Source organism: Coturnix japonica, chromosome 2 (genome assembly GCF_001577835.2).
Source record: "Coturnix japonica isolate 7356 chromosome 2, Coturnix japonica 2.1, whole genome shotgun sequence".
Classification (NCBI taxonomy): Eukaryota; Metazoa; Chordata; class Aves; order Galliformes; family Phasianidae; genus Coturnix; species Coturnix japonica.
The window spans coordinates 30,347,146-30,362,543 of record NC_029517.1 but is presented as its reverse complement, the minus strand read 5'-3'; the positions used below and the strand labels follow the sequence as shown (position 1 = coordinate 30,362,543).

The 15,398-nt window shown below is 44.3% G+C and overlaps 1 protein-coding gene and 1 long non-coding RNA gene across 2 annotated transcripts in view; one reads left to right on the top strand and one right to left on the bottom strand.

Moving 5' to 3' along the window:
• Positions 1-488: 488 nt before the first annotated feature.
• Positions 489-1,488, bottom strand: LOC107309173. The gene is made up of 2 exons (XR_001553102.2): positions 1,255-1,488; positions 489-617 (listed from the first exon to the last, which is right to left on the bottom strand). It is a non-coding gene; the product is annotated as an uncharacterized LOC107309173 (long non-coding RNA).
• A 63-nt stretch (positions 1,489-1,551) lies between these two features.
• Positions 1,552-15,398, top strand: part of JAZF1 (JAZF zinc finger 1) — a 153,954-nt gene continuing 140,107 nt past the window's right edge. Inside the window, exon 1 of the mRNA XM_015853732.2 lies at positions 1,552-1,795. Within this exon, the coding sequence (XP_015709218.1) occupies positions 1,681-1,795 (115 nt within the window). The 5' untranslated portion in view covers positions 1,552-1,680. The remainder of the gene's footprint in view (positions 1,796-15,398) is intronic.

Sequence of the window (15,398 nt, the reverse complement as noted above, 5' to 3'; positions counted from 1 at the left end):
TCACTCAGGTGCATTGCTTGCACCTGAGCTTCCCTGGGTTGGCCCTGCCTTCCTACCCGGTGCTCAGTCACTGGTTCAAGCTGTCACCTCACATTTCCACTACAGCCCTCAACCCTGACAGCACTCTGGGGACCACTGCATGTCTGTCACCTATTTCCACCCTTATCCCGCAAAAGCGGTTCAATGTTGTTAGCAATTCTGTGGTTCAACATACGAAGCCTATCTGTAAGCTCTGCTTGCAAACTCTACGTGTTGAAGTAATACATTTCTTCACGTGCTACTTCTTTTATTTCTTTCTGAAAAATAGGGTTTGCATTTGTACCAAGAGAAAACATTAAGTAAAATGCAATCAAGAGAGGAAATACCATAAAAAATACATAAATGAAGGTAAAAGAAAATGACTAATCCAACTTTAAGGATAAAGCTTGTTCTGTCACCAGCAATGACAGGCTCTGTGATACGTAGGACACTGCGAACTTAAACCAGGATGATTATTCACACTTTTTTATTGTTGTTTGGAAGTGGGCAAATGCTTATTTTCCATCCACTGATCATCCATCAGCATTTTCAGGATGGCTACTCTTCAGCTCTTGCAGTGACGTCAGGAACATCCCCACCTGCAATACAGTCAACGAAACAGATGTGGGTTCTACTCGTTCTTATGCACATGCTTAATTTTATAGCGCTGAGAACAGTCTGAAGCTGTTAACTGTCAGTGGGATCAGTGCAATTATTTATGTGTGTACAATTAACAGAGCTCTATGCAGATTTTGAGGGTTGGGTTTTTTTTTTAGTCACACTTTTGCTCCAAATCATTAGATACATTGTAGGACTGTATAAATATAAAGATGGTAAGAGAACTGGAGCAAGGCAGGGGAAAGCATGTTCACTTTTTTTTTTTTTTCCTTTTAATTTTAAATAAAGCTGTCTGTGAATTTGAGCCTAGGGAGACCTTCATTAGAATCAATTAATCAGTCACAGCCTCTCCGCTGAATAGCTTTCCGGAGACAAAAAGTCAAAACAGGTTTCAGGAGCTCGGTGCCATCCTCACTGTGCCGTTCTAGCGCTGCCCCCGGGCACCTCGTTGCCCGCAGAGGCCTGGGCCCGCCCGCAGGTGCCCCAGGCCCCGCGCAGGTGAGAGCCGAGTCCCGCGGCCTCAGTTCCCCTCATCCACCCGGCTGCGTGACCTCGGCCGAGGGTTCCCTGCTCTTTCCGATGCGGTTGAGGCGGCGGCGGCTGTGTGCGCTCCCTCACCTCGGCACCCCCCGAGGGGGGAAAGTTGGCGGCCGAGCTCGCCCTCTGCTCTCCACCCTCAGCTCCGCGCCGAGCCCGGCCGGGTGTCCCCCGGCGGCGGCGGTGATGGCGGCCCCCCCCCAACCGCAGCCCAGCGGCGGGCGCGGAGCGCGGTGCCCTGCACAGCTGTTACGGAGCGGCGCTGGTCCCTCCTCCCAGCTGCGGCTGCCTCATCTCCCCCCACCCAGCCCGGCCCTCCCCTCCGCCGCGCCCGTCGTCCGCCGCCGCCACCTCGCCCTCCTCCTCCTCCTCTCCCCACCCCCACCTCGCTCTCTCCCCATCTCTCGCTCCGTCCCGTTCCCCCCCTGCCCCCGCCTCTCCCCGCCCCGCCGCCGCCGGCCCTGGCAGAGCAGGCACGGCACGGCGGGGGGATCTCGATGTAACACCATGACAGGCATCGCCGCCGCCTCCTTCTTCTCCAACGCCTGCAGGTTCGGGGGCTGCGGGCTGCACTTCCCGACCCTGGCGGAGCTCATCGAGCACATCGAGGACAACCACATCGGTGAGAGCCCGGGGCAGGGCAGGGCACGGCCGCGTGTGTATCGGCGGCACAAGGTGCAGCGGGAGCCGGGGGGGGCGGAACGGAGCGGAGCGGTGCCGCGGGGGGACGCGGAGGGCGGCCGAGGGGAGGCGGCCGCGCGGTGGGTGTGTGAGCGTGCAGCCGCCGGGAGCGGCGACGGGACTTGAGTTCGCGTTGGCAGCGGGGAGCGCGGAGACTCGGAGGGGAGGGAGGAGGACGGGCGCAGCGCGCCGCCTGCCGCTTCCGCCCCGGCTCTGGCTGTCAGGGCTCCCGGGAGGGAGGGAGAGAGGGAGGGAGCCGCGGCGGCGGCAGCCATTCCGCTTCCTCCTCCTCCCGCCGCCGCGCTGCGTCCTGTCAGCGCTGTTGCTAGGTGTGGCGGAGCGCGGCTCGCCCGCCGCAGCCCGACCGAGCGGGAGGCGCCGGGGGGGACGGCTACGGGCGGGCGGGCGGGCGGGGGGCGTGGAACGGCGGAGCTCCTGCCAACGCGCCGTCCGCTCGGCGGAGCCCGAGCCGTCACCTGTAGGCTCGCCCCGCGTTCTCCTCCCGGCTCCGTCCCGCCGAGCCGGCGGGGCCTGCGGGCGGCGGGGCGATGACTCGTCAGTGCCTTCCCGGCGAGGAGGGTGCCTCGTGGGCGGGCGGCGGGGAGGGAGGGAGGGAGGGAAGGAGCGTGCGCAGGGACCGCCGGGCCGCCCCTCGGCTGTGCGGGCGGCGCTGAGGGGAGGGGGCGGCGCGGTGCGGTCGGTCACGCCAACTTCGTGCGGGCCGCCGCTAGGCCCCAGGCGGGACCGCGTGGAGCCGGGCCTGGAGCTGGCGGAGCATCGCCCCGCGACTCCGGTGGGCTCGGCCCCGGCAGGTGTTGCCTGGAGTTCTCCGACTTTCTCACGTTTCTTCGTTTCTGGCTCAAACCTGGCGTTTGAGCCGCCCCAAACGGGGCTGTTTCTTCTAAAATCGGGGCGGAAAATAGTGAAGTTTTAAGCACTGCAGGGAAACTGTAACAAAATAACGTGCTGCTACAAAATGATGAAACCGATGCACATTTCAATAAGCAGGCCTGAACGACTGAAAAATGAGGCTTCAACCACATGTGTGGCATTACCTTCATGCAGTGCTGTGGGTCAGGGAGATGGAAGGTGTGCGGCTCGTAATTACCATCGTGTTGAGCATGAGGTAACAAAACCGCACACCACAAGCCTCTGTAATTTATGACTCAGCGTGCTGCGAGCTGTGATACTGCTCCGGCTTTGGGGGCTTTTTGTTGAATCTCAGTTGCCGAGCTTGTCCTGCACTGTGTATCCCAACAGAAAAGGTTGGGGAGAAACGGTGACCCAGAGTGAAAGCTGGCAAGTCATCTTACATCCCTCCAGTGGTTATCAGCCCAGAGGTGCTACAGCCTGCAGGGTGTCAGGGCAGATAGAGAGCAGCCCATGTGGCGTGTAATCTGGGGTCAGCAGCTCTCCGGCTCTTCTGCACAGAGGATAACTTCATGCTGAAATGCTGCAGTGTCTTGATCGTTGCATATTTAATATTCGCTGCTTGTTTTCCTGTGTCAAGAAAGTAGTGCAGTTTCAGCGTGTATACCTACATTTAACATGTTGTTTGCCAGTGCTTGGAGTACGCAGAGATGAAGCTTTGCCCATGGGATGTCACGGGTGCAAGTGATGGGGTGCGGGCTGGTGGAAAATAGCACAAGGCTGCTTATGCTTTAACATTTCCCCTCCATGTGGCAGGTGAGGTAAAGGCAACCTGCTCAACCATAGAAGATGCAGGTATGTTGTGTTGTTCACCTTCATCAAATTCTTGACAAATCAGCAGGGAGTTGAACCTATTATGCCCAAGTGGATCTCATTTCTCTCCTCCGGGCCTCAGCTGTACAGGTTGCTGCATGTGATGGGCTCCTGGAGCTGCCTGAAGGATTGGAGCCCCAAACTCACCAGGTGCAGATTCTTCCAGAATGCAATGTGTAATGGTTTTGACGGCAGCCTTAAACTGAAGAAGCAAACCTCCAAATAGGTGCTTGTGTTGCACCTGCTTTCTCCCTAAGTCTGGTGCAGACAGAGTCCAGTGTTTTCTATCACGCAGGTTGAGAAATGTGCACTAAAATTTGTCGCAGTAAAAGTTAACTGCAGCTTCTGGCATGTAGAGCTGAGTAACATACCATGTAAAACACAGATTGCTTGAGATGTTGCAGGTGTGCTGTGAGAATAAAGGAAACTCAATTATTTTTTCCTGTTGTTACTTTAAACTGAAGTGGGAGGTTGCAAGGTAAATGGTGTCACGCAGCAGATAACAAGCCTGATGCTGTGAACAGCTCTGTGGGATACCATCCATAGTGTGGGCTTGTGATGGTCTCTGCATGTAGGTTTAGTTGCTTCAATGCGTGCAGTGGAATGGGAGCTCCATCAGTAGAGTGCTGGTGAGAAGCTGGTCATTTTCTGAGCTATGTCGTCTCTGAAAAGATGGGAACAAGTACCCAGGGATCTTTTCCATTAGCCTTGCCAATAAAGCTCAACTTACTGTAAAGGCTCGTGGCATTCCAGGGATGGAATGTATTTAGTTTCTGCTGTTCCTTTCCTTACTTGTAACATAGAGTTCATAATAATGATATGATAATGAAATAGTTCAGTGTGCAGTGGTGGGGGTTTTTGTGTGTGTGTGTGTTTGTTTTTTCTCTCCTCTTACTAACATCATAATAAACCACCTGGTAAATGGTCACTACATTAAAGAACAAGATTGGTGCTGGTAACCTGGGGGAGCTGGGCATGTTTGATGAAACATTCAAATAAGAGATGGTGCTGACGACCCATCAGCATATTGGCTTTGGTGTCTGCTTTTTGCATTTAATTATTATGTTTATTTATTCTGTTGCACTGAAAATAGTTAAGCTAATTTGGGAGCATAGCTCTTGGGACTTTCCAAAGGCCCCAACAGTGTCCTCTGCAGCGAGAACGTGTTCTCCAAAAGGAACTCCTGTAACTGCAGCAGCACAGACTATAAAAGCGCTCTATTTGCATTTTATATGGCTCACAGCTGAAAGTGGACATTGATTCAAAACCATTGATTAGTAATTTTGATGATGCTTCTCTGGGAGCTTTTTCTACCGGTGTATTGGCCATGCAGTCTGAAGTGCTGCCACCTTCTCAGCGAGTGTGCCAAGAAGAGGCCTGTTTGTCTGCCTTAATAGGCAGTCACCCTGCTTCTTGGTTTTTGGCTGCTCTGTTCTCTTGCAGGTTGCTGGTTTACTTCTCTGATGTTGCTAGGGTGGGAGCAAAATACCTTATTTACTGCTCTTTGCCAGGTTCACGCTGTAGGATAGACTTAAGCCAGTTATTTCCACTAGGGAGTGCTGTGAAGAAGTGGAGGGGGGGAGGAGGGTAGGGAGAGACAAGCAAAAAGCTTTTTATTGAGCTATGGCAACTTCTGTTGTACTTTTGCAGTAATGGTACCGCCTTCATCAGAAGTAGGACTGTGTCATAAGGCTGTGATGGCAGAATGGCACCTCTGGTTCCACAGAGCATTACATTTAAGTCTAATTTGGTTAAAGTGATCTTTTGGGTCACTTTCTCAGCTGTTCTCAGAAGTTCAGAAAGTTAAATGCTTTAGTTTTTGGGTTTATTTTCCACCTGTGATTTGATTTGTCATCAGTCTACCTGTAGGTGAATTGCATTCTTTAGGTCATGCATGCATACATAGAAATGATCGTGGAATCATAGAATGGCTTGGGTTGAAAAGGACATTAAAGATCATGGGTTCCAACCCCACTGCCATGAGCAGGGATGCCACCCACTAGATCCTTGAAGCTAGTTATTCATGTAAAGTTTATTCTGACTGAACTCATCACTAAAGTGAGCTGAATCACTTTATCGGATTTTGACAACATAATTAAAGTGGTTTGCATTTATAGTTAGACATTTTTAATCATATGTGCTGGTGAAGTTGTTGTTTGTCTGAGCTAGTATTTGTTCACTTGTTCCATGGTAAGGACTAACATGCTCACCTGTGCATCTCTATGGCTCTGGACAGTCCTGCTTCCCCTGAGGGAATGAATGTGAATGAAACGAGTGCCTGAACATACTGTGGTCACTGGAGCAGGCTGCCCAGAGAAGCTGAGGATGCCCCATCCCTGGAGGAGCTCAAGATGAGGCTGGATGGGGCCTGGGAAACCTGAGCTGGTGGGTGGCAGATCTACCTGTGGCTGGGGGTTGGAACTGAGTGATCTTTATGGTCCCTTCCACCCTAAGCCATTCTATAGGTAACGGAGTAGAAGGTTACTAATTATGTTGCTCTGAAATGACTAGTAGATCTTGAAGGGAGGAAGAATCCACCCATCTGCATATAGATAGTCACACAAACTAAGATGATCTAATGTAGATACATGTGTCATTGGAACTTTCTAAGAAGTTTTTTCGCATAGTTTCTAGTGACGTATTAATATACAAGCGTTTGCAGACAGAGCTGAGAGCTGTGGTGTATCTCATCGAAGCTGACCAGTTCCCCAGCAATAGGATGAGTCCTACAACAACAGTTTTTGGTGTAGGAGCCCAGGCAGCTCTTTTCCTAAGTAATAAAATTGGCAAGAAAAATACGATTTCTTTACCAAATAATGCTCACTTAAGGTGGACCCAAAACTTGCATACAAAATACTGCCCATCTGAAAAGTTCAGATCATAGGAAGGGGGAAAGAGGCTTCTGAATTTCGGGTTAACTTTGATGTCTGCAGCATTCATTGGATTTACCTGCGGTCAAGGGGCCAAACTTCATAGCAGGGAGCTCAGGTGGTTTTGTAATCTGTTGGCTGTGTGGGTGTATCTTGCTTAAAGTTGCCCTTGTGATATTTTCTTAGGTAAAGTTTGGGCCATGCCCTCACTTTTGGTATAAGATGTTGAGTTGCAAACTGGCTGTGAGCGCTTGCAAAAATGACTTTTGGTATTGCTGAGGTATGTGCACTGCTCCCATCTGCATTGCGCACCAGTAGCATATTGGGTAGAGTGGAATGGGCCTGAATGGACAGCTCCTGTATTGGAGCTCACAGAATGCTACATGAAACAGGCATAAAAATGTGCAACCCCTTTATGTACTAGCAGTGGAAACAAGGGACTACACACACTAGCATTTATGGAAGGCCCACCTCAGTAGTAATACCAATTGCTGTTCATAGAAAGCGACTAGAACAACCTAATTGTAACTGTGTTTATCTTAATTTGATTTGCTGTCCAGCCGTATTGTTTGTTCTTTATGGAAAATGCATTTCCCAGCAGCGTGGAGGGATGTGTGTTCCCAGGATGTTGCCTATTTGTTTTGCAAGTTGGTCTGGTGAGAAAAGCCTTTTCTTTTCAGGGAATTGTTTCTATCTTAAGTAAAGTCTTCCATGACCAATGGTTCTGATCAGCATTTTTTCCCCCTGCTTGTAGTCTTGAGAATAGCATATTTTGGGATTGTTTTCCATTTCTAGATCTGATTTCCTTTGCTGTTTGAGTTTGAATTTAAATGCAATATTTGTAACTAAGTCTGGATTAAGTTAATCATATGGAAATAAATGGAATTGCCATTAAACTTCAACTGAAACATGATTTTTGATACTTCTGATATGTAAAATACAGTCCTGTACTTAGGTTACCAATTACATAGAGAGACTAATGCATGCCTTAAATTTCAGTCATATGTGTTATTGGAAGAAAGGGCTGAAAGCAACCATCTGGTGACATGTTACAAACACATTTTTCCTTTTTAAGGCTGAAGGCTTTGTATAAAGTTGTTGGGAGTACTTTCTTTGCCTACATAAGTGGCTTTGGGTGAGATCTGTTGCTGGGCTTTCACTCTGCTCATCTTATACAATAACAGAAAGGATTAAATATGAATCGGCTAATGAAACAAGCTGAAGAAATACTAGATAACTTGCAATGCTTGTGTTACACTTTGGTGGTGTAAAGCATGCTTGTCTTTGGGTGAAAATATGTAATGATTATCGTGTCTGCTTTTCAGTGTGTGGCTAATCAGTCTAAGTCCTTATGAGAAATGTTAAATAACCAAGTAGCTTCTTATTGAATTCTTTGTTTTTTCTACTTCATCTTTTCCTGGAGAATGTGAAGAGTCAAGGATGTGAGTAATAAAATAACTAGAGGAAGAGGTGATGCCAAAAGGTGAGGGAATGTGTCTGTCTAATCCAGAGGCAAATTCTTCTACCATTCCTTCCTCCTATGAGATACAGTGCAAACATAAACAAGTAATCAAGAAATATTTTGTATCAAGCTGCAAAATACTTCCATGCAAAACAAATAAGCACTGGAGGCCAGCTGCTTTAAATGTATCATCATAGTATCATAGTCTAGTGCCGGTTGGAAGGGACCTTAGAGATGTACTTCTTATATTACTCCTGAATGTGGTTTTTTCCTTTATTTATTGTTCCTTTTCTTGAACAAGCTGCGTTTCACTGAGGACTGATTTTATTTGTGTTGAGTAAACAGCAGTAATTCAAAATTTGGATGATAAAAATCTTAAGTATATGGCAGCTATATACGCTTCGAGGAAAGAAGAGATGAAGATTGTTAGTATAAATTCAATAATATATTTGATCAATTAGTTGCAATTAACAAAAAAGATTTTTGGTTTAAAGTGTCTGCGAATAATAATTCACAATTAAAATTAAGCAACCTGTACTGTTACTCAGTTTCTAATTCTACACCAAGGCATATACATGTGCTTTATTTATTGTACTTTCCTTTAGTTTTGAGAGGCTGAAGTAATATTCTGGTTTAATGGTTTTCTTTGATGATGATTTTTGCATTTTTCAGCACAGGTTCTTAGGACTCTCCTTCTTAACTATGTGCTGTGACAAAGAAAAGCAATGGATTTCTTCACGAAGGAGACTGCAGTGCTGTTTGTGTCTCTGATGTGTACTCAAATTGGTGTATATTATTACTGTTGAGTTTTGTTTAAGGTAACGTAACACATTAAAGAGTGAATTGACTGAAATACAGGTGTTACATCTTATTAGTGTTCTGTCTTGTGATTTGAAGGATGAATTGGAAATGGAATTTATTAGTTTAGATCTGTTTTATCAGTTAAGTGGGAAAAGTGAGGTTTGAAGTCAAGCTTGAATTAAAAATGTTTTATTTGTGATGTTTTTTGTGAAAAGCTGAGCACTTTCATTCTGAAACATTGCTGTTTCTAAATCTGCTCCATCAGAATATCATTGCTTTTGGTTTTTTAAATTATGAAGTATTTGGACACTGGTGAGGTTTCCCCCCACTTTTTCCTTTCTTTTTCCCCAGGATTCAAACTTGACAGGTCTGCAAATGTTTTGTCCTCATGAATTTTTTTTTTCCCCAGCGCATTTTGACAAATAGTAAATATTGGCTGCAAGAAAATAGAACTACTGAATATCAGTGTGTTGGTGAAGCAGGTAGCTGTAAAGTATCACGTCTTTAGTAACGTGTACCGTAGTCATCTTCCTTTCTAGGAGTTACCCAGGCAGGAGCTGTAAGTGGAGCTGTAACACAGAATTTGAAGGGTGATGTATTTAGGACACCAGAGATCTAATTTCACTGCTATCTGAAACTGGCACAGGTATGTGAATGTGAACTTAGCCCCATGATGTGCTGGTTGGCTGTAGCATTCCATGAACAAAATATTATGTCATCACTCCCTTCTTTTTGCTCTAATCGTTCTGTGTGTTTTCATCAGCACACTTGTAAGTGATATGGGAGTTCACTTCAGGGCTTGGTGAAGACTTTGGATGCTTGTTTACTCTCAGTTACCAAATTAATGAGGGTCTGCCCATTATTTGTGTTTACTTTTGTGTTTGATCAAAGTACTGACTTAGATTCTAGTAAATTTAGTGTCAGACTTCTTCTGGGGAGACCAGAATGCTTACATCTTTTTGTAACAATCTGTTGGAGCAGTGTTGCAGCTCCTGTAACCTCTCAGGCATCATTGGTTGTTGCACTGGGTCACCTGGATGCTCTGTGAGCTGTTAAGGTCCTAGTTCAGCAATAAATACATGAATAAACCACTCATATCTCATATCTATTTCAGTTCGAGTGAGGGGAGCTTTTTTCCTGTTTATCCCGTTAAACTCCTGGGATGGCTACAGAGCAAGTTTTATAGCTTTGTTATATGAACTTTTTAAGATGAGAACTGAGGGGGATGCATAAGTAAATGCTGTAGAGTTCTACATAAACCACCAAACAACTCCTTTCCCACACATTTAGGCCATGTTGCAAGAACTTCCTGACTTGTTTAATGAGGTAACTAATAAGATGGATTTATGGAAGGGCAGCAGAACATCTCCACAGCTGTGAGAGAGCAGGAGGTGGTTCAGGAGTATGCTGCTTGGTGCTCTCAAGCCAGAGCTTAATCATGTCAATGCAGAGAGTACTGTGGACCTTTCTGTACCTTCCTACCTGTGCTTAGAACTTTTCTTAGAGTCTTTGCAATAGTAATACTTCAGCTTCCTTACTTATCAGAAAATCTGCTAAATTGACTGAATAATCCTGAGCCACATACCTACTACTGTAGGTGAGAAGTATAGATGCTGTGCCTGTGTCAATCCTCATGCTTTTTATCTTCAGCATTTATGCTAAACAATATAATTCCAGCTACTGTTCCCTGTTCTAGGGCAGCTATCCAGAGAGTCAGTTATCTGGATGTAATATCTTCTCATTTCAGCTATCCAGAATGGTCCCTTTCTCAGTGGTAATTTTGGTGAGATTTTGTTTTCAGAACAGAGCAAACAACCCATTTTTGCTGACACGAGGCAATTACCAGGGCTCTCTTTAGACCAGATTCAGGGTGGGAAATGAAGTCTGCATTGAACATGGCGATCTGGAACATAGTTACATGCTGAGGAGTTGTGATGGCTCACTGCGCCAGCTTCCAAGGCCAAGGTTAAGTATTAAGAGCCTGCAAACATGGCCTGTTACATTGCGAGATGGTAACTGGATGCCCAGGATGGGGAAAAAGTACTTGTTGCTCTTACCTTGAGTGGATAATTTTGATCGCACTCTTATATTTTGATATTAACTGGTTGGATTTTAATCACTCTTCAGAAGAAATTACTTTTGACCTACCTTTTCCTGGTGGATTTTAGCTCTAGAGCAGTTTTCATACTGCTAGGTCTGAAACTGAGCCTAGGCACTCATTTTGCTTATGCACATTTTGTAGCAGCAGGTGTGCATAAATGTTTGAGGCACACTAGTATTTATTTGTAACTTCATATGGTGTGTGGCTAGAACTGCAGCATAGAACTGAGTATACAGTTCTCTAGGCAGTGCAGCTAACTTGTGTGTTGTAGTAGCACGGTGTTTATTATGCAGTCATTTTGTTCTATTAGACTTGTTACATCAATAATTAGGGGTAATAATAGTGCTGATCTTTTTGCAGGTGTGATTTTAAAATATTAATTCTCACTGAAGACCAACTAGATGTTTTGATGAAAAGTGAGAGCTGGAGAGAGGTGGTTGAAACAGCCCACCTGTTTAATTTGTTGTTGGCATATTGACAGAGGATAGTAATGCGTAGAGGTAAGAAGAAAAAAACCCTTCCTGTACCTGTATTTTGGGAAGACAGTTGTGTGGGATAAGTCATCCTTTCACATCAACATCAACAAAACTGCCTGCTGGTGGGTAGGGTGGAATTTGAAATAAAACTTGAAACAAAGTCTTGTCTGTGTGTTGACAGGTAGAACAAAGGTGGACCTTTACACCTTTTTTTTTTTTTTTTTTTTTCTGTTAATCTCCTGGTTTTGTTTCTTAAATGAGGAAGATTCAACTCCACTCCTTCCCTTACACCTTTCTTTTCATCTGTCAAGCTCTGACTAGTGGAAGGAAAAGAATGATGGATCTCACACCTACCTATTATTGTCCACGTGTGAAAATCTGTTCAGGCAGTGTTCAGCTTTGGAAGAGCAGCTGTATTCAGTTGCTCCAGTACACATATACACAGACCACAGATTTTGGTTATTGCTGACACAGTGTTTTGCCCTGTGTGTAATAAAAATCCACTGAGAAAGGCACGCGTGTACTTTGTGCTAGGGTTGGTAGGTACTTGGTTTAGGATTTTTAGGCAGAGCAGAAGTTTCCTTCTCTTCTATACTGGTTTTCAGAAAATCTCCAGCCTGTCAGTGCTTTCCTGTTGCTAACCCTTCTGACTGTCCTCTTCTTCCGTTCTGCAGGTGAGTGGTTTGATTTTCTCCTTTGGAGTCAGAGCTGCTCTGTCACATTTGCTGCTCCTCTGTCATGAAACCATGGAACTGCTCCATCATGTAAAATCTCAAAGCTTTCTTTTCATGTGAATGCTTTCTGTTCTCATTTATTTATTTTTTATACTCTCTGGTGCAAGTACAGCTTAGGAACAGAATGCATACAGAAATACAATAGTATGATACAGTTTACTTGTACTGATAAGAACCTTGTGTTTGTACTTGAACCCTCTAAACACAAAAGGTTCCTTTTCTGTCTTCACTGAGTGTGCGAATTTCATCTCTCAAGCTGAAGGACTAATGCTGAAATACCGAGTTTTGGAGTCAAGAAGAAACCAGCCTGCATGTATTGGCTCAATTCTTTACTGATAAAGTCTCTTCACTGATGCCTGACATCTCTTTCCTGATTTTTCACACTCTCCCTGCTAGAGAAAGCAAAGAAGTGGAGTATTACCAGGCACAAAGAGGGATAACTTTGAAGTTGAAGTAAGGAGTGAAAGTAGTTTATGAAAGATGTAGTGGAAATGCTGAATCACAGCTTGAACCAGTGATTGAGCACCTGGTAGGAAGGCAGGGCCAGCCCAGGCGGGTTCAGGTGCAAGTAATGCACCTGAGGGACTGAAGGGCTGGAACCAGGATCCACACCTTCCCAGATCTCATATAAGAGATTAGATCATCTGTATAGGTTATCTTATATACCTTTTTCTCAAGCTGTCTGTATTCCTTTTAGTTTTTTTAATTCCTCTCCTGCGGTTGACCTCTTGAGATACTATTTATTTATGTTTCTTAATTCACTTGATCAGATTTCCTAAAAGCAGAATTAATTGTCTGGATGTAGATTACTTCTCTTCATGTTTTCATTCTGAAGCAGAACTTCATCTTCTTGAGAATATCTTTGCTTGGCTTTGCTGCTCAGAATTCTGAGAGCCTGAATGCTTGCTCCAAAGGGTAGGATGAAGAAATAAGCCATTTCCTTGTCAGATATGACATACTTTTTCCCACTCTTTCAAGAACACGGTGTTTGGAAAAGCAAAATGATTGATGTTTTGGGTTTGTTTCTTTTTTTACTTCTCATTAAAAGCAGAACATAAGCACAGTCACCTTCACCAGAAGTTGATGGAAGGTGAGGCTTCCAACTTACAAGTGTCTGAGATGGTGTACTGGCTACCCTTTAGTTCAGCAAAGTGCAACAAGTTGAACTGCTCTGTAATATGTGTTGTAATATGAAAGACATCCAGTAACAGTGACGTGACCTTACCAGAAAGGCTTGAATAACATAGTTGCTGGCTTGTAAACAGGCTTCTTAGTAGATATCTTGATTGGAGGAGAACAGGGAAACATCTGTATATCTGCCTGCTACAAAAACATAGTAATAATAAGACTGGCTACTCAGTGCATATTCATCAGTTGTATTTGGGCACTCAGATAACCACAGTGGCGGTCCCAGTTTGAGACATTAGATCAATGGAATAGCAGCTTCTACTATTTTTATATTTCTTCAGGGCTTGAATTTGAGGATTGACTGTGGGCATTTCCTAAGAATGAAGATGTTCCTGCACATTTTGTGTTCCGTGGGTCTCATGCTGAGCCCATGCCTGTGTGTGCCCAGCTGACCTTCATCAGGTTTAGTTTTGGGGAAGTAGCTCACAGAGGCCTTCTGTTGAGGAGCAAACATTTTTTGACATACACAATCTTCTTCCACTGATGTGCATTTGTGGTGTCAGTGTTACCATCTTGAAGTGGATTTAGGAAAAGGAAAACATCCAGCATTTCTATAGAAATGAATGTCAAAGATGACTTCTAAAAATCACCAGTGCTTTGCCTCTAAATAGAGACTTCTGCATTACTTTCAACATCATAATTTCTTGTCTCTGTACAGCTTTGAAGTTAGTTGATGTGAATCAAAGATTTAGTCCTGTGTGTTTCTTTTCATTTCTCACTGCTTCAGCCAACTGAAGCTGCCCAGATGAAGTACTGACTGTGAGAGATGGCCAGGGTAAAGAAAATAGGAAGAACCTTTGCAAGCAGGTGGAGTCATATCTGAGTTATTTTTGATGCAGTGTTAATAGATCTAGAGTATTGAAAGATCTTCATTACTTCCTTTGCTATCTAATCTCCTCTTCCATGACTGTTTTATGTAACGTAACAGGTCTTGAACTTTTACTTTGGGAGTAATATAGTAAAGGAGATAAGAAGAAAAAGCTGGAACTGTGTGGTGGTGTGGAGTCCTGTGGGGATACCTTTATTTTTTCTTATTTTTTCTGGTTGTTTTTTTTTTGTTGCTTTTTTTAACTTAAAGCACTACTGTCTTATCTTTGCTCTGCTTAAAATGGTTCGGTTTTGTTATTTTGTTTGTTTTCTGCCAAATATTTCAAGTAGTAATAAAACGGGTAAAAATCTGAATTCTGAGGTTTCCAGTATGTGACCATGTTCCTGTGGAGATGAAAATACTGTTTTAGATATTGGTCTGATGTATGAATTTCCACACTGATTTAGGTAAAGGGGGAAGAAAATACTGTGTAATGAAAGAAAGCAAGTGAACTTCATCTTCCTGCTGAAGTGCAAGGTATTGATTGATAACAGTGTTAAAATTACAGATAAGTTGATGGCAATAATAAACATTGATGTTTGGTAGTGTGCCTTTTCCATATGTAGAAGTTACTGCAAGGGCCACTTGGCTCAGCCTGGTCACTGAGAATGAACCTAAGGGAGATGGAAGCAGCTGATGATGGGCAGCAGGGCTGGGTTGCCTACCATGTAAAGGAGTGGGCTGAAGATGCCAGAGTGTTGCAAGCTAGGAGGTGCACTTAGGAAATGAAATGATGGTTTTGTGAAAACAAAGGCTTTAGGAGATCTCTGATACTTCTGGATTGTACGTAGGTGACTCCTCCACTGAAAAGATGCCAATATGTGTATCAGGAGAGGTAGGCTCATAGCTAAGCCTATGCATGGATAAAGATGAGTGATAGATATATATGCATAAAGGATCTTTACTTTTCCATTATCTGAGTGCAAACGTGCTGCATGGAAATAAATACTTTGGTTTGGGTAGGAAACTGAAGTCTAAATTCCCTTTCATCATAGAATTCAGAATGGATTTTACTCAGTGGAGTCTATGGCTGCTTTCTGTTTTTGATCATTGTTTCTTTTTCTTTTTTTAACATGCATTTGCCATAACTCTTGACATCATTTTTCTGTGTAACAAAAAATTGAGCAGTTGAGATTTTAGTAGTTGGCTCAATTGATTCTGAAGGAGAAAATCTTAAATGGTCAAAATATGTGGACAGGTGAGGTGAACCATAACTATTTATTCCAGCAGCCAAGTATAATTTTTGACCTTTGTGTATATCAGCTTTATTTTCTGAGCAGTGTCTGTGAAGCCATTTCGAA